Source organism: Drosophila nasuta, chromosome 2R (genome assembly GCF_023558535.2).
Source record: "Drosophila nasuta strain 15112-1781.00 chromosome 2R, ASM2355853v1, whole genome shotgun sequence".
In the NCBI taxonomy this organism is placed as follows: Eukaryota; Metazoa; Arthropoda; class Insecta; order Diptera; family Drosophilidae; genus Drosophila; species Drosophila nasuta.
Genome location: NC_083456.1, coordinates 10045475 through 10068020, shown reverse-complemented (window position 1 = coordinate 10068020; position 22546 = coordinate 10045475). Strand labels below are relative to the sequence as shown.

The 22546-nt window shown below is 38.9% G+C and overlaps 1 protein-coding gene across 2 annotated transcripts in view; it reads left to right on the top strand.

The window, feature by feature from the left end:
- LOC132784367 (acetylcholine receptor subunit alpha-like 1) overlaps window positions 1–22546 on the top strand; it is a 72271-nt gene that overhangs the window by 43168 nt on the left and 6557 nt on the right. The window contains exons 3-9 of one of the 2 annotated variants that reach the window (XM_060789935.1): window positions 2421–2630; window positions 8100–8144; window positions 10767–10876; window positions 16534–16714; window positions 20181–20641; window positions 20698–20909; window positions 22200–22507. In XM_060789935.1, the coding sequence (XP_060645918.1) occupies window positions 2439–2630; window positions 8100–8144; window positions 10767–10876; window positions 16534–16714; window positions 20181–20641; window positions 20698–20909; window positions 22200–22507 (1509 nt within the window). In that variant the 5' untranslated portion in view covers window positions 2421–2438. Of the gene's footprint in view, window positions 1–2420; window positions 2631–8099; window positions 8145–10766; window positions 10877–16533; window positions 16715–18422; window positions 18694–18752; window positions 19067–20180; window positions 20642–20697; window positions 20910–22199; window positions 22508–22546 lie in introns of those variants that run through there. The other variant, XM_060789936.1, reaches the window with a different exon arrangement.

Sequence of the window (22546 nt, the reverse complement as noted above, 5' to 3'; positions counted from 1 at the left end):
CGCGTGTTGATTAATTTGATTAGTACGATCTAGATGATGCGGGTGTGAATCGTAGTACTTCCATTTTCAATTTCCTTGCACGTTTTCAACCCACACATGCGGAGACACATCACAATTGCGAGACACATTCTTAAATGCTACAAGTACATGTCATTTCTCATATGTTCTACCTTTTGAACAAAACTTTTCCGTAAACAAAATGCTTAAAAGAAAAAAGTTCTCACTCCCTTTTGAACATTTTCACCATGCATAAAAAGTACGAGAAATAAAAGTAACAAGTAAGAAAGCTACAGTCGAGTGTACTCGACTGTGAGATACCCGCTACCCATTTTGAATAAAATAAATATAATTTGCGGTATTTTCTCAAAATATACCGAATATACTGCAAAAATACTAAAAATATACCAAATGGTATATTTGGTATATCGACATAGTACCGCATTCAAAATATACCATAGACGGCACAATATACCAGATTGTCAGCCAAAGCAACTAAGACCCCTAGTAAGTAGGCGTTTTTTGCCCATACAAAAATATTTCTTTTATAACTTCGACAATTTTTATCTGATCGCAACCAAATTTTCAGAAATCATAACTACTATAGTAGTTATTATATATACCAAAATTCGGAACTCTAGCTTTAAAATTACGCTTGTTATTCGATTTTTTTGTTTTGCGGGGGCGGAAGTGGGCGTGGCAAAAATTTGAAACAAACTTGATCTGCGTGCAAACATAACAAATGTTGTCGAAAAAAAATTATAGCTCTATCTCTTATAGTCTCTGAGATCTAGGTGTTCATACGGACGGACGGACAGACACACAGACGGACAGACGGACAGACGGACATGGCTATATCGTCTCGGCTGTTGACGCTGATCAAGAATATATATACTTTATAGGGTCGGAGATGCCTCCTTCTACCTGTTACATACATTTCCTGCCGGCACAAAGTTATAATACCCTTCTACCCTATGGGTAGCGGGTATAAAAAGTTAAGAGTTAACCACTGACTTAGTCTAATTAAATTATACTTAGGAATACTATAATATTAAAATTGTGAATTTAATTAATGTTTATAGTACAATATTTTATTATTGTAAAATTGAGCTGGTTATTATAACTTCAAGGCCCTCTTTCTAGTGGCTGTTATCCTCAAAATTTGAATTCAAATCGAAATTAAAATGGGATTGACGAAACAATAGACACAATTTGCGTTTTATATTTACCTTTGTGTTTTATCTATTAATTCTATTAATGTGAATTGACTTTCACGTGAATAAATACAAATTGTTATTAAAAATAGTAAATATTAGCACAACAAATCTATTTAGCTTGCCATTGCATAACAATATCAGCTCTCAGTCAGGCAATTTTCTAATGGATTGTGTACACATGCAACACATAAGGATATCGACACACAATACGTATAAGAGAGACATAAAAAGAGGGCGAAGAAGAAGAAAAGAAAATAAAAGAGAGAATACATGTGTATTCCCAGAGTCGCATTGGCCAATTACTAGAATCAATAACAAACAAAGATAACAATTTCTACTATGTACTACAATATTTACGAGAATTATTATTACTTTCAAGAAATAACATTCCACCATTTATGCAGGCAAATTGTCATGGCAAATTGGTAAAGCAAAAGCAGAAGCAAAAGCAAAAATGTTGCGCACTTTTGATAATTGGCCCATACAGAATACAGAGTCAAAAGGAAAACAGGGTACATCATGTACTTTCCTGGAATGTATAAAAGAAATAAGCATAATTGCTTGTTTGTGCTTAATGTAGCCTCTCACATTGCAACAGTTGGGCTTGTCAGCTGCTAGTATGAGTATGAATATGAGAATAATATAAAGTTTGCAGTAAAGCTAGGGACTAAAACTGTCTCTCTGTGTGGGTAATAGCACGATCTCAAAGTTGAGATTATGTCCCCGAACGTCTGAACAATAACAAAAATGCTAAGCGACATAAAGTGCATTTGGGCAGCAAAACACAGAAGGATGCAGGATGCAACTGGCAAAAGCATACGCAGATATTAAATGAAGACACGCACGCACACACACACACCTTGAAGCTGTAACACACACACATGCACATCTTGGACGTCTTGAGTGTTTGAGCCAAAGATTAAATGGTGTTTATGGCTGCTCCCAAGCAGTTCTCGTTGCGCATTTGGCGCTGTCTGCTGCTCAAATACTTTTGACACTTTTGTAAAATTTATGACTTGCAACGTTGCCACACATGCAGAATGTGAGAAAGATTTGGCAAATGCAAGAGAAAATTTAAATACATATACAAATAAAAGTTGACAAAAAGTATACATATGTTATGTGTTATACAAATGCAGTTGAAAATATTTTATATGCTCATGCAATTTCTGTTTGTGTTTCTTCTTTCGTGTTTTCCTTTAACAGGGTTGGACCTGGCCTAAGATGGGTAGCGTGCTATTCGCAGCTGTATTCATAGCATTACACTTTGCCACCGGCGGCCTGGCCAACCCAGATGCGAAGCGTCTGTACGACGATCTGCTGAGCAACTACAATCGACTCATACGACCCGTGGGCAATAACTCGGATCGTCTGACGGTCAAGATGGGACTGCGGCTGTCACAGTTAATCGATGTGGTAAGTACTCAAAATACATCTTCATTTATAAGTTTGTAATTAATGTAAATATTCACACACAAGTTGTCCTCTCGCTCTATCTCTGTCGACATAATAATGATGATGGTATCCATTTGTGCTGTCATTTCTTTGACAACGCAGTCGCTCCACTGCTTATCAAATGACAATCAAACCAGATTAATTTGCAAAGCCAATACCCATCCAATCCAGTAGCTAGGTAGAGGCAAAATGGTATTTGTATAAGCCAGAGCAAAGCGTCAGTCGCGTAATTAATAACTGTTTACCAAGCGCTTAAAAACCAGTCGAACTAAGCCAGCTTCCTTCTCCACTTCTCCATTTCCCCTTGGCGTCCCAATTGTCCTTTGCAGATCACGATACTCAGCAGTGTTTGCATAATAAATCAATCGGCTTTGCGATTACATCGACTGATTATTGTTTTGTTGATTAACTTTTGCATTGGGAATGGTGACTACTGCTGTTGAAGTTGCAGTTCCAATTCCAATTCCAGTTGCAAGTGCAGTTTGAGTTCAATCAAGGCAACAAGAATTGGGCAATATATCAGAGAGAGAGACCAACTGATCCTGGGTCCGCAATCTTCTGGTCGGTTTGGATGCACATGACAACCGGAAATGGGGAAACCGGCTAACAGTTACGTGCTCTTGGCCACACAGTAGCTGAGCTGGGGAGCTGCTGAGCACCCTACTGCTTTTTGCCTCTTGCTTCCTGCTGACTTCGAATCCTTTTTTGCTGTTATAAATCACGCGCTAAGCACCAAGACCACTAAAAGGCATGCCAAGCAGCCAGTCAGCAGCAGCAGCAGTAGCAACAACAACCAACCGTCATGGCAATGTACATTGGGTAACATTACAATCAATACTTGGACCAAATTCAATCTCCTCTCTACAGGAAAAGCAAATTTCCAAGAATATTTTTATAAAGTTTTCCATTACAAGTCCCCGAGCTTTACACATTCCACACACAAGAGTGATACCCGACAACCATTTTGAAAACTTTAAAGTGCGTCAACTTTAACAAATTTTATTTTGAATTTATCAAAAAATAATTGAGAGTTACCTCCTGGAAATTTCACTCCAGATCGTATTGCCGAGTGCGCGAGTGCACTTTTATTAAAAATAAGAAAATATTCTAAGCTACAGAAAGTTTTCATTACTTTTTCGAGTAAAGTTGCTTATTAGATTCAATTTGTGTTTTGTCACACTGTGCGAGATCCAAGCACCATGCATCTGGCATAAGGTGCTTATAACGAAATTGCTTTTATATAAGTGTATGTATATGTGTGTGCAGAGAGTGTGTGTGCTAGGACTCACACATAGTAATATTGCACATACGCCCTGTGCGCCTGGCTGCTAACTGGCTTGAAATATTCGCAGAATTTCTTTTATTGCACTCCACAGTCCACACTGGTCACCTTTTGTTGCCGTTGTTGTCGTTTTTTTCTTTGCTGTTGCTGTGCTGCTGTGCGTTTTGCTTTTTGCCTTTCGACTTGCTTTGTTGCTGTAGTCGAATTGCACGTGTTGCCTTCTCTGCTTATTGGCATTCAATCGTTTGTAAATTCTATTGACTGAAATCACTGCCATTTTTTTTCTCTCGACTCGCATGGAAAATTGCAATCAGAGAACAGCCACAGGAATAGGTCAAAACCAGCTGTGTATATCTTGGCTATGTGCGGGTGTTGTGTGTGTGTGCATGTGTGTGTTTGTCCTAGAATTTTTAATTTTATATTTTCCTTCCATATTCGCTTAGCCTTGGCAACATGAGCAAGTAAGTAGTTTTAGTTGCAATTGCATAGCAACTGTTCACTCAGGTGAATTACGGCCAGCAATGCTACATGAGTCGAACATAAGCAGTCAATGAGAATCAGATACTATGGCAGGAATGCTAGCTTGGACCTTTAAATGTTAGGAGTTGCCAGGTTACATTGTGGAGGGAGGGAGAATGCTCAGACCCACATGCAAACTACAAACAGCAAAATGCCTATGTGCTCATAAATTTGAAATGTTGAGGAAATTGCGAAATTTGTATCTATTTACAGTAGAGCACGCTGAGAGGAGAAACTCTAATTAGGAAACTACAAGAGACATGGCTAACGTGACTACTTAACATAATGCAGTAAAATGTACAAATTTTTATGAATAATGAAAATCTGAACTTGAAACATGCATGAAAATATTCGAGTTGTAATTAACTGTTTGGGAACTGTAAATAATAAAAAATGTAATGAATGCATTCACTATCAGTAAATTAAAATTGCAGTCAACCGACGAAAAATTAAAGCTCAAAAAAAATCTTGTGATCGCCTTTTAAAGAAAGACTTAAAGGTAGCTTGGAAGCACAACGATCCCAGCAGCCATACGAAAAATTAAACTTACATAACAAATAACTATTCTAATGTATTGCTTGAATTGCATCGTTAAAATAATCCGACTTATAATCTTAATTGTCGTTGCATTTCAGGCAAGACTCATTCGCATTCACACAGCTGAGAAACGTTTTTATAGATCTGGTTTGTTGCCTTTTCGGACGACTTTATTTACGCAGACAGGAAATTCGATTTAAATTGTAAACAAGACAGAGATGAGCTCTCTCACTTTCAGTACTGCAGGCGCAAAATGCAAATTCAGTTGCAGCTGGTAAAGCTTAAAGCTATGGCTTAAGCAATTTAAACAGTATATATCCTGCATCCTGTTCGGGGGTAATGCAACCGGGACATTCCTTTTCCTCTTTTCCCCCTCCGCCCGATGCCTCGCAGGATTGCCGCATTTGCCGTAGCTCTAAGTGTGAATAAGCAAGCAGCCGCAACATAGCAATAACAACTACACCAATTACATGGGAACAAACCCAGTTAGACAGGCTTTAGGTGTGAACCGACAAGGCAAGAAACTAGGGGCGTGGGGCACGGGGCATGCGGCTTGCCCAGTAAGTACTATAGCAGGCGAGAGATGGCTAAGAGATTGCCAAGGAAGATGATGCTGCTTCTATTGCGGCTACTGCCACTGCCACTGCTGCTCCTGTTGTGGCTGCAGCGGATGCCGCACATAAAGCATAAAGGATACGCGCAACGCTCTCGCCCCGCTTCTCTGCTGTGTTGCCGTCGGCTGATGCTACTTCTACTGCTGATGCTATTTTATCTCTTCCTTATGCCGCTGTCTTTGTGCCTTGGTCTTGGGCTTTGTCGTTTTATTGCCGGTTTTCCGCGTCGCCCGCGCCTAATGACCTTTTAGACGCTCAGCCGTTGACTACCAACTGGCAACGGGCGACTGGCAACTGGCAACCGGCGACTTGGGACTATAGACTGTCGACTGTAGTCTGTAGACTGTGGCATGCCGCACTGAGCGGGTGATTAGTAGGTCGTCCTGACAGCAACTCACACACATACCCACAGAGCAATCCTCCCGCATAAAATGTGCGTGCCAACCGCTGGCAAAATCTATTAACACTGCGTATCTCACCATATTGCCAGGGCTCCTCCCTCTCCTCGTCACCATAATCATCATCATCGTAATCATCATCGTCGTCAACGCTCGTGAAGTTATCTGTCGTGTCTCGGCGGAAAACGCGCTACGTCGCATCATTATCATTTTGTCGTTAATTACATTTTTCAACGCTTAAGTGATTTATTCCGCAATTTTATCGTTTTCTAATTTTTTTTCCATTGCCCGCCGCCAACATATTTACGCTTAATGAGTTGGTTTGCCGTCTGCCACCTAAATAAATATGAAAGGGAAGCAGCAACAGCTTCAGCTACAGCAGCAGCCATAAATATAATGAAACCAACTGGCAAGCTGCTTGACATGAGCTCACTGCATGTAGGGAGATGGATTGGTTGGAGAGACAGCGGCTCAGCAGACGGAGAAAGAGTGTCTGAATGGGAGGCTGAGTGCTGTCGTGCGTGCATCTGTTAAGACACAAATTAGAGCACTTGCTTTGCATGTTGATGATATGCTTGAATTATTTGCAGTAAATTCTGAGAGAGCAAAAAACCGTCTCATGAATTACTTGTTTCCTTTTTGCGTTTCAACTCGAATTAAAGAAATGAATGAGGGGAAAGGATTCCACACACACAGACACACACACACTCGCACACAAAAGACGCGTCGCAGCACGATATTGGCAAAAGGCCGCAGTGAATAAGAAGAAAGAGCGGATTTTATGCATAAACCCTTATCAGTTTAATCTTAGCATCTAGAGTTTCTCTCACTAATTATGTAACTTGAGGCTGTGTGTGTGAGTGTTTGTCGATGGGATGGATGGAAGTTCTTGTGGTATATATGGATATCTTGTGATTCCACTTCATCTAATGCTCGAAATGGCACTGCCTGGTTTTATAGTTGAGCTAACTTTTAATCCACTTCGCGGCTTACCACGACGGTGCTTAAACTTTATGCTTGTTTAGCTGCTCTTAACTTTAATTGCATCAACTGTTCTTCGGTTCGACTCTAATCGCGTTTGCTCTGCCTCTCTCTCTCCCTCTCTCTCTTTTTCTAGATTTATCTGTCTGTCTCTGTTCCCTTGCTATGCTACATAAATTGATTAAAACTCAATGATGCTTTAAGAAAACTCTGACGCTCTCCCTCTTACTCCCTCTCTTTCTCTCTTTGTGTATCTGCTTGCTTATTTTTGTTGCCAACACTCGAAACTAACCAGCTGCAGCACCATTTAACCCAGGACATGCCATGGGCAACCACTTGACAACCGACAAACCACATTCCCTTCACTCCTTACTACTCAGGACTTACTCTTCAATCGCAGTTTCTCCCCTTTTCATTCAACTTGGCAAATTTGAAATGCATTTGTTAACCGACACCAGAGAAGCAGCTTAGTTCTTTACTGCACTAAAAAAACATTCGCTCGTCGCAACTATTTTCAATTTTATGGTCCCCACTCAATGCTCAAGTTGGGACAGAGTTGCTAAGAGAACCAAACATCCCCTTCCGCAATCCCCCTTTAGCGGTCTTTCACAATAATCACGTTGACCAGGCGACACTTCAAATCCGTAAAGGTTAACCGAATACTGAAATTCAATTTGTTCCATTCTATTAGACAGTTTCCATTATTCGTTGAAGACTAGTCTAATATAAAATTCACAGTAGTTTGAACAATCAAACTATGAATTTTTCGCTGAAAATATTTACAGCAATAAATATTGTTTTAATACTCGTATCCATCCTCTTTTCTTAAAAGATTCCCGGTGAAGTTTCCCTAGAATTATATTTTTCAAGATTATTTCATTGTGCTATAAATTATTGTAATATTTAAATTCTTCGTTAATCAATATTAATCAATATTATATACAAATTAAATACTCAGGTTTTCATTCGCTTTTATTTTTACTGGGTATCAATTAGTTTATCCTTTCAACTCTCAATGGACATTTCATTGGCAATTGCTGATTGAATTTTTGTTTGAATACATAACTAACAGTGTTTTTCCATTTTTTTTTCATTGCAGAATTTAAAAAATCAAATTATGACAACCAATGTGTGGGTGGAGCAGGTGAGTTCAAACACTTTTCAACATTTTTTTTCACGACGTTTTAAGCTATTTGTGGATCTTTTGCGATTTGGACGATGGTGCTGCCAATCTTCTTATCGTTTCCGTGAAACATGAATTTGCCATTTGCACGCATCGTTGCAGTCAGCGAGCAAATGCAAAATAATTTTTCTAGCCAACTCCCATTCCTGCATTCACATAATTCCAATTTGTGACCAACACTTGGTTGGCTTTTTTTTCAATTTTGTTTTTTGGGATTGAAAGCTTTGGCTTGGAATCGGACAAGTGGCATGCCACTCCACTGGTCACTTCGCGTCGCTGGTTGCAGCTACTCGTATATGTGCATTCGCTTTGCACTAATGCCTCGGGCAGTTCAGCACACAACAACAACAATGAAGGGAATAACTTTATATATATATATACACATATATTATATACATCTATTGTCTGAGTTGGAACTTTTTTTTTTGGGCGATCAGCTTTTAGGCACTTGAATTGAGAAGCTTTAAAGTTTTGCATAAAATATGCACACAAATCCTTTGCACAAATTGCAGTCAATGGCCAATGGCTCCCTCGCCTCCACGCTCCATTTAAAGCTTATGCTAAGTTTATGGTTACCCAATTGACAAAACAAAAGCCAATCCCCGAAATTACAAATAAATTATGCATCGCATCTGCGTTTCTGTTTGTGTTTGAATACCAAAAATGTGCTTGGACATGACGACAAATATAATTTGAGCTCTTTACAAATGTTAATCGCGTTTATTCCCGCAAACGCTTTCTCGTGAATATCGCTATTGTAATTATCCATACTGATGGAATCGAATGCTTATAATCTACTTACTTATTTATGAAAAGACTTGTATTCCGTTCTGCAATTTGCTGAAATTAAATATGTAAATAACCTTTTTAAGAGTAGCTCCAAATTATTAATTTTCATAAATTAAAATGATCTAAATCATAACAAATGTATAACGCAAAAATTAAACTTTTAATTATGACCAAAATAAATTCCGGAACCAGGCCATTTAATTTTATTATTTGTCGTCGCTGTTGACGCTGTTGCAGTTTGTTTGTTTGTTTGTTTGATCGCAGTTGCGTGTAACGCTCATAAATATGCAACATTATGTCCATAAAGCCACAAATGCGTGCACCCGCATATTCATAAATGCTTCTGTGTATTTGTGTGAATATTCGTGGGCTGTTTTCATTGTTATCCCGATGCCAATGTGTAGCATCGGCAACCGCATTTAAATTTGTAATAGTTTTCATAGACAACCAGATAAGTGTTAAAATAAAATTCTGTTACCTCTTCAGTTCTGGAATGAACTATTGAAAATACTTAAATATTTTTGTGCTTATGATATTAAACTGTTTTTCGGATTCATACAATGAACAATTATGGTAGGAATTTTAAAGTAATTGCTTGACCACACCGAAAGCAAATTGAATATTTGAATGACACATTCATTGTTTCAACTCATGAATTTCAACAAATTATGCTTAAATAAACAAAATGTTTATTCACTTTGTACATATATAACTTAAAGGTTAAAAATAATACTCGCTTTAAATATATCAGACACCCATGAGCGGTAATTTGTTGTTTTTATTGAGAATTTCATGCATGACCAACATTTATATACAGAATTTTTCGAGTGCTGCCTTAATCCCATTGTGAATTGCAATGCGAAGCAGAAAACAACACCCAAATGGCATTCACAATACATTTTACATAAATAGTGTGGCAATCAACATAATTACAATTTTATATATCGCCCTCGCTTGAGAGTTTGGCCGACTACTAAGATACTCTTTTAAAATGACTTAAAAATATATTAAAGAAATATAATTATATATGAGCTTATTAAAGACTTTATTAAATTTTAATTTTCTAGAATATTGTTTAACAATTTAATTCATTTCACATAAAAAGTGAAAGAAAGCCTTATTAAATAACAAAAAGGAATAATTGTCTAACCGAAAACTTAACAATTTAAAGAACATCAATAAGGCCAAAATTTGTTTTATTGATTAATTTTGGGGTTTTTGATAAAAGGGTCGCTTAGTAACGAGACTAATTAAATCAACCACATTATTGTTGTTGTCGTGCTGTGTTAGGCTTGAACCCTTTCGATTTGCTCGATCCTGTGGTCCCCGTAGCTGTAAATACTCTTCTGCCCGATGGGCAGGAAAAAGGATAATAAGAAGCAGAGCAAACAGTTGCGTCGCATGCAGCATCGCAATTCTATTATGAAAATTTAATTTAACGCCAACAGCTTAGCGACCAATAAATTAATGCATAATTAATGGAACGCAATTGGAACATTAACTGCAATAACAACAGCAAAGGCCATAAGCAATCCAAATATACACACAAACATATAGAGTCCACGAGTATATTGAATGTTTGTATATATGTATATAGTCCGGACACCACAAATTCAATTCAACTTTCATCTATATGCAAATTATCTAACGAAGTGATTCTACCAAGCGACTAATTCAAATGGCAATTTCATTTTCCCCATAAATTATTGCATTTAGCATAACAATATTTATTATTCGATACTTTACAGTTATATGCTTTGCACTAAACTTAATATGTATATTTTATTTAAACAGGAATGGAACGACTACAAATTGAAATGGAATCCTGACGATTATGGTGGTGTTGATACACTGCATGTGCCCTCTGAGCACATATGGCTGCCGGATATTGTGCTGTATAACAAGTAAGTTTTGTGCTAATTTTCATACAACTTAAACCGAAACGATTATGATACGGAAAAAAATGAGCGTAAGCTCTTTTAGGGGGCCTTTGGCGCCTGGAGCCATTTACATAATTGCCCAATGGGCGCGACGGGCGTATAAATCAAAGCACAGAGTTACACTGGCAATTTATCAGCCGATGATTAACGTATTTTTATTTCAATGTAACATAGGAACATGGAAACTGGCCAAGGGTTCAGTTCAGCAATAGAAGTAAAAAGGGAGCAGCATACAGGAAGCAAAAGGGACTGGCAGGCCTTTATGCTCCAGTCTCAGCATAAAACGGCTGCCAACTCGTCTGCCGTCTCAAATTGGACGTTTTGTTTTGCTATGCTCGCTGTAATTATTATAATTTGCCTTGTGTCGTATTTCACTCTTGGAGTGAAGCCAGCCAAAGCAAGTGGCATAGTGGTATAAGTGGGAGAGGTATAGAAATGGAAATTATCCAAGGAAAAAGAACTCATAGCGTTCTTAATGATATAAAGGAACCGGTTCCGTCTTTTTCAAGGAACCCACACAACAGAATCTAATTTACGCACGTACCAAAACAATAGCATCCTTGTAGGATGTCTACAAAATTAATTTGATTGGCGCACCAAACTATGCAGAGTTTCATTTTCAAAATGAAAATACAAATTTACGATTGATAATGGATTTTACTCGCAATATTTCACATTGATGCCACTGTGCCACTTGCTTTTGCTTTGGCCAACACTTGACTTTAGTGCCTACAACACCAGCAAAGGACGTCGCTCCTTTGGCAGATCGGCTTACGCGCTTTATGTGCCGTATTGGGTTTTCTTTTTTTTCTCCTTTTTTTTGACTGAGCTTGGCTGGGCTTGTCTTGGCTGGCTGTTTGTTGTCTCGGTTTTACCAACTATTCTCATGGCATACTTTTGGGGTGTATATGTGTATGTATGTATGTATACGAGTGTGTGTGTGTGTGTGCTTTGGCAGAGTCATAAAAACTCGTAATTTATTGCTTGGAAAAAGCTTAAATTTCATTTGCCAACAACGGCAAAAGCATTGTCGTTGTTGTGCGTAACTATGGCAACTCCATGGTACTTACAATGACACACATACTGTACAATACTCACACACACACACACATGCACAGACACATAGATACACACTGAGAAATGCGAACGCAATGCGTGTTATATGGCCGCCATTGTCGTTGGCTGTCACAGTCGCCGCGCCATCGTGGTCGCTTTTTAAACTGCAAATAATTTGTAGAGGCTATAATGAAGCAATGCTCGGCATAGTCGTCCTTCCTCTTCACGTCTACATCCACATCCACAAGCACATCTCAGCTCCAATGCCTCTTTCAGTCCGTCGCATAAAATTGAACTTGAAGTGCCTTTTGTTCGCCTCGAACACTTGTAGTTAATTGTGTTTGGTCAAAATAAATTGCCTTTGTAAAGTCCATTTAACTTAGTGTCCACATAAGGATTGAGAGATTGTCCTTTGATAGACTTTCCCTTAAACCAAGCAATAAAATCTTTAAGCATTCAACGAGATTTGCTCATAAAACTCATAAAAAAATAAAACGAAGATACAAACTCATTTTGTTAGGATATTTTTTGACAGAAATTGGTTTTATGTGCTGTTAAAAATTTCGTGATTTTATTTCAAACCTATTCAAATATGTATTGATTTTAAAAATGCTTTTTACAACCTTATCAAATAGTTATACTTGATCAATTTTATAAGGGAAATATTTATTTTTGGAAAAATGCTATATTTGCTTTTAACGTATGACGAATTGCCGCAGCTATAGGCTGTGTTCACACAGATATCTTGAAAACAAATACACCAAAAGCGCAAACGAAGCAGCGCAGTGAAATGCGTTTAATTTGCGAACTGGGTCCAAAAACGCGCAATATTTTATGCCGCATTTTTTTGCCGGGCTTTGCAAAGACAAACGCACAAGAGCCATTCGGCATCCACTTGCAAACACACAAATAAATAAACGCACACACAGGCACATACATAGAACAAGGGCGGGAGGGAGAATGCTTGCAGTAGAAATTACGCCCATTTGTATGCAATGAAAAATGTTTAATTGCCTGCTAAACGTGGAATAACTAACAAATAGTTGGCCAGCCCCCGTTGTAAATGCGCAACAAAACAACAACATAGCCTGAAATACCTGCCAGGCCATCATGTTAGTCCAGAAAATAGAAAATAATGCCCTAGCCATGTTGGCGATGGTTTCCATTCCCATTCCCATTGCTGTAGCCGTTGCCGTTAGCGGCCTTCGAAACAAGCGTCAAAAGTTTTAATTTATTGGCCATGGCAGGCGCTTGTTGCCGCCGTTGTTGTTTTTGTTGTTGTTTTTGCTCCAATTGTTTGCGGCTCGCCTGCATATCGAAAGCATTTGCATTTGCCGCGTTTGTCAATTTCGCATTGCAGTGTAGCAATTTTGTACATTTGCAAATTGTCAGCAATTTGGCTCCTAAGAGAGAGATCTGTCTCTATATGCACTGCTGACCAAGCATAATTAGCCTTGTGTTTTTGATGTGCCTCTCATTAAATACGCATCGAAACCGAAACAAAGTAAGTTGTGGAGGGGGACCAAACACATCTCCCACTTTCTCTCACCCTCTGCGAATGTGTAGCGTAAGTTTGTGCAAACAGCAGCTACAATAAATAAGCACTGCTATTAGCTATAGGCAGACAATTTTGGGTCCCAGCTTGCCAGCCTGCTGTCTGCCTTGAAAGCGACGGCAGAGACAACGACGATAGCAATAGCAGTGAAAGGCAATGGCAGTGGCAGAGACGGCAACTGTGTTTATATTTGTGAAAGCCGCTTAATTCCAGCAATTAATTTTCATGTTGATCCAAGAAATTAAAATCGCACTCGAGCAGCGTCAATGACGTCGTCCATCGTCTGGCAACAGCATTCGTTGGGCTCTGTTTCTATACCCTGCAGACGAATCGAAGGATTTGCTATATTTGTTTACATTGTCAAAGCTAATGTTGCTCATTCACTTTACATAATTATACTACAGAATATTGTCATTGCGAACACAGAGATTTAGGTATTTCCTATAATAATTGTAAAGGCAATAAGGGCACTGACTATTAGCATCCAAATTTCATTTATATAAAAGGTTTAATTTCATTTGTGCAGGGTATAACGCAGTCGATTTGCTTAGTTGATGCTTCCGTTTTTGTACAATTTTTTCCATGCCATTCTGTGCTTGTTTAAGGTTGCGGCGTGGAATTGATTGCAATTGAAACTGTTTCTCTTGAATTGCCGCACATAATGGCTTCTATTATGGGCTATATTTGGAAGCTCTTCATAGAATAAACACATCTAAAAGCCTATCTTTGTTGTCAGAAACACGTATGTGAATTGTTCAGCAACTAAAATTAGCATCAATTCTACGAATCCTTTGTTCTTCTAGAGAGGATATGGAAATAAAGTTTCTTTTAATTTTGCTTTCACTCTTAATAACTTTAGTGCAACGTCATAATTCTTGTAGAATAATTCGCGCAACTGCAACGAAATGTAATGGTTTTGTTTTCGCTGGATCAACCAAAATTACTGAACTAATTAAAAATACATTTTAGCCTCTAATTACAAATTCATTTTAAAATACGAAAAATTGCTGCTAATGTTGTTTTAGCCGTGCACGCCCATGGCCAATAGCTGAGCCCCACCAACGCCATCGTCATAGACCCACTGCCCCATCACAATTGCCACGCCCGCGTTGTCCATTAGCAGGCATGTCCTTAGGCCATAGATGAGGCAAGGCAAGCCACGACATAGCCAATGCCAAAGCCAAAGCCAACGCCAAAGCCATAGTCATAGTCATAGCCAGACATACTCGAACACTAAATCCAAATCCAAATCCAACGGCAAAGCATTTTAAAATGTTATTACAAAAACAACAGGAACAGCAATGGAAACAGCGGCAACAATGATGGCGCTAGCGAGCAGCAAGCCATTAATAGCTAAAAAACCATTTAAAATGGCCGACGGCGCTGCAAAAAAAGCACAGCACAGAGTTTGAGAGCGAACAGCAGCGAGTGAAGCGCAGAGACAAAGCTGTGAGAGAAAACAAAAACAAAAAAACAAAAAATACGACAAAGAGAAAAAAGTTTAGAACCAAACCGAAAAACCAAAACCACGCCTGGGGGTCACCGCAATTGCAGCCATTATCTTCACGGCGATGCGGTGACAAACACACACACACAGAGTGCTCTCTTAAAGCGAAGCAGGGAGATAGAGAGAGAGAGAGAGGCAGGCACATACAATATACCCAGTGGACAACGCGGCGTATGAGTGTCAGCCTCATGGTGGTCGTCGCCCGACGCCGCCGGCGCCAGCTGCGACTATCAGCGCGTTAATCTGAGCGCCACACGGAGAACCATCGCCATCGCCATTTTTGTATCTCGCCACGCTCCAAAGTTGAATCTAAAAGCCGAACCGAAGCGAGCCGAGGACGCAGCCAATCCGCAGGCTGGCAAAACTTTCTTGCTGGCTTTTTTGCTGTAACTCACACACACACACAGGGCCACCGCCATCGCCACAGCTTTCAGTGCGCCATTTCTATTTTTATAAATCTAATGAAAGATAATGAAATTTTATTTCATTTCTTTTGATTTCGACGCAGTTGTCGTCAGCTTGAATCTGAAAACTAAAGCAGTTGAAAAAGAATCATAGATACGACTGTGGCGATGACTCCGACTCCGACTACGACTGTGACTATGTTTTTGTCTTTGTATGCCAGAGACTGGAAGCTGCCTCGGTAATACACAATAATAGAATTAAAGTGGCTGTGGCAGGCCAGCCCAACGCCCTGCGTTCTGCACCATGCGCCCGCTGGCCCCGAGTTAGGGGCGGGGCGGGTGCCTTTTGGGTTCACAAAGTTCAGCTGATAATAAAGTTGTCAACAACATTCATTTAATTAAAGAAAACAAAGCCATAGTCGCAGCACTTTGGGAATAGAAATACTTGTATGTATATAAGCATATATAGCATGAGAACTCCCGAAATGTCGGCTGGCAGAGCCAAGGGGATAAGGGGGTGTTGAAGGCAGCCAAATCCAAAAACAAACGCAGCCACTGTCTACCGCAATGTAATGCCAGCGCTGAGATTTATGGTGTTAAGTTAATATGGCCGCCGGAAATGGTAATGTGGTGACTCTGACTGTTTAAGTAGTGAATCTCGATCTACTATGTTTATGTCTCCTGAGTGTGCCTGCGGTTTTTGAGCTTCTTTTCCCAATGTTTTAATTCGTAAAAAGCTTTTCTATATGGCCAGTGTGAAATGCGCTTTAAAGGCTATTTATGTGATAGTATACCGGATGTCATAGCTTCATTCACAGAAAAAATGTGCCCCATTATCAATTGAGTGAATTTAGATTGGTTGCAATATGTTTCCTTTTATTTACGATAAAATGTCCTACACAATAAATTGTGTGAATACATGAAAATACAAATATATACGATTTTATTAACGTTTATTTTGCCTTTTCATTGTTGTGCTTTAAATTTTAGTATTTATATTTTATTTGAAAATATTTTTCATTTCAACCTACAACACCCTAAATCTAAATTTTAAAATTAGCGAAATTCTAATGAAAAATTTTATGTTTAATCCTTGCAGTGCCGATGGCAACTATGAAGTGACAATAATGACTAAAGCAATTCTACACCACACGGGCAAAGTCGTTTGGAAGCCACCCGCCATTTATAAATCGTTTTGCGAAATTGATGTCGAATATTTTCCATTCGATGAGCAGACATGTTTCATGAAGTTCGGCTCATGGACATACGATGGTTACATGGTAAGTCAAAGGAAGAGTACTCACAATATATCCTAAGTATACGGGTACCAGTATATAGTACAACACATACACTCAGTGATCCTGAAGCTGGCTGTCAATCAAAGCAGACTGGCAGAGCTCAGATGTAAGCCATCCATCAATACACAAGTGCCGTGAGATGTAGCTCTGGTCGTGGCTTTGGCTCTGGCTCTGATTGACTGACTGCTAATCAAACGCTAATCAAACGTTTAAGTCGATTATAAAAGCATTAAATCGGTAAATTCAACGGCAGTTGGTGGGCGTGGCAATGGATTACATGCGTATCCGTATATGTATGTGTCAGGGAACGATGAAACGACTTTTTAAACAGGTTTTACGAAAAGCAAAAAAAGGAACTCTTCGGCTGCGATTGTGAGTCGACTGCCTTTGTGTGTTGTTCACAATTGAAGCGTTGACCTTGAAAATGGGGCAAAAACCAAAAACTCACTCTCTGACAATTGATTATTCGCTTCGCTTTTTTATTATTCCCTTTTGCAGTGTGGGCCATAAAGGTTCCTCAAGGGGCGTGGCACTCACTTGAGGTTGCCGCCATTGCTGGCCTCATACATATAGCTGTTATATATTTATTTCAATACTGTTGTTAATGTTTATTGTGTTTGTGTACACTTGACACGTTTCGTTCGTTGGCATGTGATAAATCACAAGACCCTCTCTACCATATCCACACGTTCACACACACACACTCACACACTCACACTCGCAGAGAGTCGCGCACACGCACACATGCAGCTGGCACAGCTGTGTGCGTGTGCGTAGAGGAGATAACAACCAGCAGCTGCGTTTAATGAACCAGCCACGCCTTTGAAAACTTTTGGGGACTCGTTTGTCAAACGAAGCAGCAGCTACGACAAACTGCAGAATGTCACAAAAACAACAACCTAGAATTGCGCCATTAACTAAACCGAATAGGCCATACACTTATCCCAAAATCCCTAAAGAATGTAGAGAAAAATGGTAAAAGTAATGCCAGAGCTTGTTTTTTTTAAAAATATCACTTATTTAAGAACCAAAATCTTACGATATTGAATATTTAACATAAATTATTATTGTTTAATTTCTTTAATCGAATAACATCTATTAATTTTTAATGTTCTCTAAACTATTACTAATAGGGTTCATTCTAAAAACATAAGGAAAGCTAGATCCACACTAACCAAATCGCATTAATTAGCTGAACTCTTAAGAGAGCTTAATAAACCTATTTCATTAGCCCAACATCTATATTATCAAGTAGTAGAAAATATGCACTTGCAATTACTACTTATTGTGATTTTATGAACTGGAACAAGTTCACACAAATCAAATTCCAGTTCCTATTTAGATTCATTGTCGGTAATAACTTTTATTTGATCTTGTGCAAGATTCAAGTTTATTGGCCAAGTTATAGTACTCGCAGCCGGTTGGCTATAAATAGCTTGTGTTGTAAAACTGTTGCGCCGCATAACGGCCGCTAGGTGGCGCTGTGTTCATTACGCAAAAAGACAAGCGACAACCCAACAAAATGACAGCACATTTTTACCATTTACTTATAGAATACATATAATTTTTCTTTTTTTTTCTTGTGTTGTGTTGTTCTCTTTCGTTTTTCCTTTTGCCAAATAAGGCGAATTCACGCATCGGAAGCTTCAACATGCTTCATTGACTTTAACTTGATACACACGTACATACAACAAATAAGAATAAGAGAGAACGAGAGAAAGGGCGAGTGAGAGAGAGAGAGAGAGAAAGAAAGAGATGCTTGCAATGAGGAAGAAGAATCCATTCATCCTTCCTTCCTTGTGGCCATATATAACAATTGTTGCCGGTTGATTTCGTCGCTTATTCCGAACTCTGCTTTTGCCAATTTACAGCATCAGCGTAAATTTATTACGAGGTATTAATGATATTACCAGAACTTGGAACCGGGTACCGCAGGGTCTCCTCTCTTAATGAATGGGAATGTAATTTAAAATTGTGTTTTATTTTTAAGTAAAGCAAATTGATTTCATTCAACTCGCAGCACTCGAATGTGAGCAATTGGTAAATAAACTGAAAATAAGATTGTCAAATAGACCCAACGCAAAGGACAGATGATATGCTATAAATGGAATGTGTCTTTCCATTAATCAGACGAAAACCATAAGCAATCACAGATCATGAACATTTTTCTCATTTAAAGAAGTTTCGTTCATAAGTAAAACGGTAAAAAGAATGAGAAAGAAGCCTCGAAATAAATGAATCGACGCCAATAACAAGCGGAAGAACAAGCAAATAAACTGAAACGTAATGAAATGAATGGTAAAACGTAAATGTCATTTACGTTTAAGGCAGCACGTGAGTGAAACTTATCACAGCAGCTGCCATCTCAATTTTTATTCGCATTTCCATATACAGAGTTGAGGGAATCGAGTCGCGAGCATCGACTGCGAGACAATCGCAATTCGTTGCGCAATTGACGATTGTCAAAAATTTGTCAAATATACACGAGTTCGAGTACGTTTTACCATCATCAGTGCACAGCACTGGGAACAGCAGCAGCAGCTACAGAAGCAATAGTAATAGCAACTACAACATCAACAGCATCCACATCAACATCAGTAAGGAAAATCAGCATCAGCTTTGATTTGCCGCTGAAAATTCATTGCGCCGGCTGTTTGACGAGACTGAAGCGACACTTGAAATTTCCCTCAAGTTTGTTACGAGTGCTTATTGCTACTGTCGTTGCTGCTGTTGATGTTGTTGTTGCTGCTGGTGTAGACGCTTCCCTCTGTTGGGTGGAAAATGAGGCAACAAATCACCATTAATGGCAATACAATCGCACAGGTGTTGCATTGTCAAGAATTTGATCCGTAAATCAAAATCTGCTAAAACAAAAGTGGGAGAAAAACGTTTGCGAAATATTCTTAATGCGACTATTATTTAATATTAATATTTATTATTATGAAAACAATGCAATCAAATTTGTTGTTCTTTTGTAGAAATCTATCATTATTTACAGAAATCCATTATTCTGTTAATAATTACAGCAAGAGCTATTTATTTCTGGGATGAAATTTAGTACTGCTCTTGCAATTTTATATTTAGGTGAAAAGAATTAAAATAATTTATTCAACAAATTTCACACATGTAGGAACACATAATTATACGAAGAATTGTTTATCTTACATTGGTGTAGCAACGAAATAAATTATTTAACAAACCGCAAAGTTTAGGAATCATTATATGTTGATATTTCAAAAATGAAACCGATCTTCCAAAATCATAAATTTGTGAACAAAATTGAAATGAATAATTAAGGAAACGTTACACTTTAAGATAAAATAAATTTCGATCAATTTTAAAACAATTATGCCAAGAATTCCAAATTTTAAGAAAGAAACGTTTTCTTATAAAAAATCGTACTTCAAATTCAATTCATACTTTAATTTTGATATTTTAATTTTTCCAGGTTGACTTGCGGCATCTGAAGCAAACTGCAGACTCGGACAACATCGAGGTGGGCATCGATCTGCAGGATTATTATATATCCGTCGAGTGGGATATTATGCGAGTGCCCGCAGTGCGGAACGAAAAGTTCTACAGCTGCTGTGAAGAACCGTATCTGGACATTGTGTTCAATCTGACGCTTAGGCGAAAGACACTCTTCTACACGGTCAATCTGATCATACCCTGTGTGGGCATATCGTTCCTCTCTGTGCTTGTCTTCTATCTGCCCAGTGATTCCGGCGAGAAGATCTCACTTTGTATCAGTATTTTGCTATCGTTGACTGTGTTTTTTCTGCTGCTCGCCGAAATTATTCCGCCGACATCGCTGACAGTGCCGCTGCTGGGGAAATATCTCCTCTTTACTATGATGCTCGTCACGCTGTCTGTTGTGGTAACCATTGCGGTGCTCAATGTTAACTTTAGGTAAGTTCCCGTTAAAATTTTAAGAAGCTTTCCACTAAGTATTAATTTACTTGCAGATCGCCAGTGACGCATCGCATGGCGCCTTGGGTGCAACGTGTCTTCATACAAATCCTGCCGAAGCTGCTCTGCATAGAGCGGCCCAAAAAGGAGGATCCCGAAGAGGATCAGCCGCCCGAGGTGCTGACGGATGTCTTTCATTTGCCGCCGGACGTCGACAAATTTGTCAACTACGACACAAAACGTTTCAGCGGTGACTATGGCATACCAGGTAAATCACTTTTCCTTTTCCTCCAACCCTCTCTCTATTGTAAGCAGTCCAGAACAATTGTAAAACGTCTTGGGCATGTTCGCAATTCTATACTATATACAAATACAATATTCAGTAGTCGTCTTTGCAGAGCAGGCAAAGTTTCTATACTTGCCGCTGCGTTATACACAACTTTTTGTTGTTCACAAACTTTTTGCATTGCTTTCCTTAGTTGCAGTTGCCTTCGTAGTTGCTAGTTGTAGGTGCTGCCATTGTTGGTGCTCGGAAATTTATGCTTGTTTTTTAGTGAATTCAGCAGGCGCATTAAGTGTGTAGACTTGCACTAACTTACAAGCCGTCCAAGTTTAGTTCTATTTCGTTTTAAATATGCGCAAATACATTGAAATTATATGCACTTAGTTGTAAAGGCTTTCCACCCGCTTTACACCGTTTGCCTCGTCTCGAGCAGTGCAAATAATTTATGACAATTAAAGAGAAACTCTACAAAAGCTAAGATGCTTAGTTGCAACAACTTGTAGAGAAAGAATTATGCGATTTCGAAATTGCTTTTGTATCGTTTTGTCACTGTCGTCGAGCTCATTAAAAGAAATGAACAGAAAATAAGTATGACCATGGATGAGGAACTAAGAGAACACATATTTGAATGTGAATAAAGGATCATTCTTTTCGGTATCAAATGGCCCGCAAATATCCATAAAGCCACAGTGCCTTGGTTTGTCAGTTCATTTGATGCTGTCCCTTAAATACTAAGCATACGACACGTAAAACCACTCAGAGAAAAACGCAATTCAATTGCCGTCACCCACAATAGGAAAGTTGCAGCCATTTGGTGACTACTTTTCGCTGTCTGAAATTCCAACTGGCTTCCAAATTAATGATTATTTTTTCCAACCTCTTTTTCTGTTTCTGGCATCGTCTGTCCACAGTTGGGACACGGAAAGTGAGTGCAAAATGAAAGCCAAAGAAAATGCTAGCCGAATAAATACAAAAATAAGTAGAATGAAGCAAACTATTTACTGAGTTTCTTTATTGTTTCTGTTCCTATTGCTGTTGCTCTTGCCACTGAGTAGCCTTTTGTCCTAAGTGTCCTGTGAGACATTGCGCCAACAGAGAAGAGTTACAAATTGCATTTGGCCATAAAAACTAGGAAATATATATATGTATATATATATATTCTTATGTATATATAGAAGAAAATATCTGCAAAATAGCTACTAATTTGATTTACCTAATGGCATTATATCGCCTTCTTCCTTAACCATTTCTTTTACTTTCTTATTTAATTTCTAGTTCTACCCGCCTCGCATCGCTTCGACTTGGCGGCAGCGGGCGGTATAGCCGCCCATTGCTTTGGTGATCCACCTCTGCCCTCCTCTCTGCCACTGCCAGGCGCTGACGATGATCTATTTAGTCCATCTGGTCTTAATGGCGACATCAGTCCCGGCTGTTGTCCAGCTGCCGCGGCCGCTGCAGCTGCTGCCGCCGCCGCCGATCTCAGTCCCACATTTGAGAGGCCCTATGCAAGGGAAATGGAGAAGACCATCGAGGGCTCTCGCTTCATAGCGCAGCATGTGAAAAACAAAGATAAATTCGAAAGTGTAAGTATACTAAAAGTATTTTATTTTTAAAGTGATTTT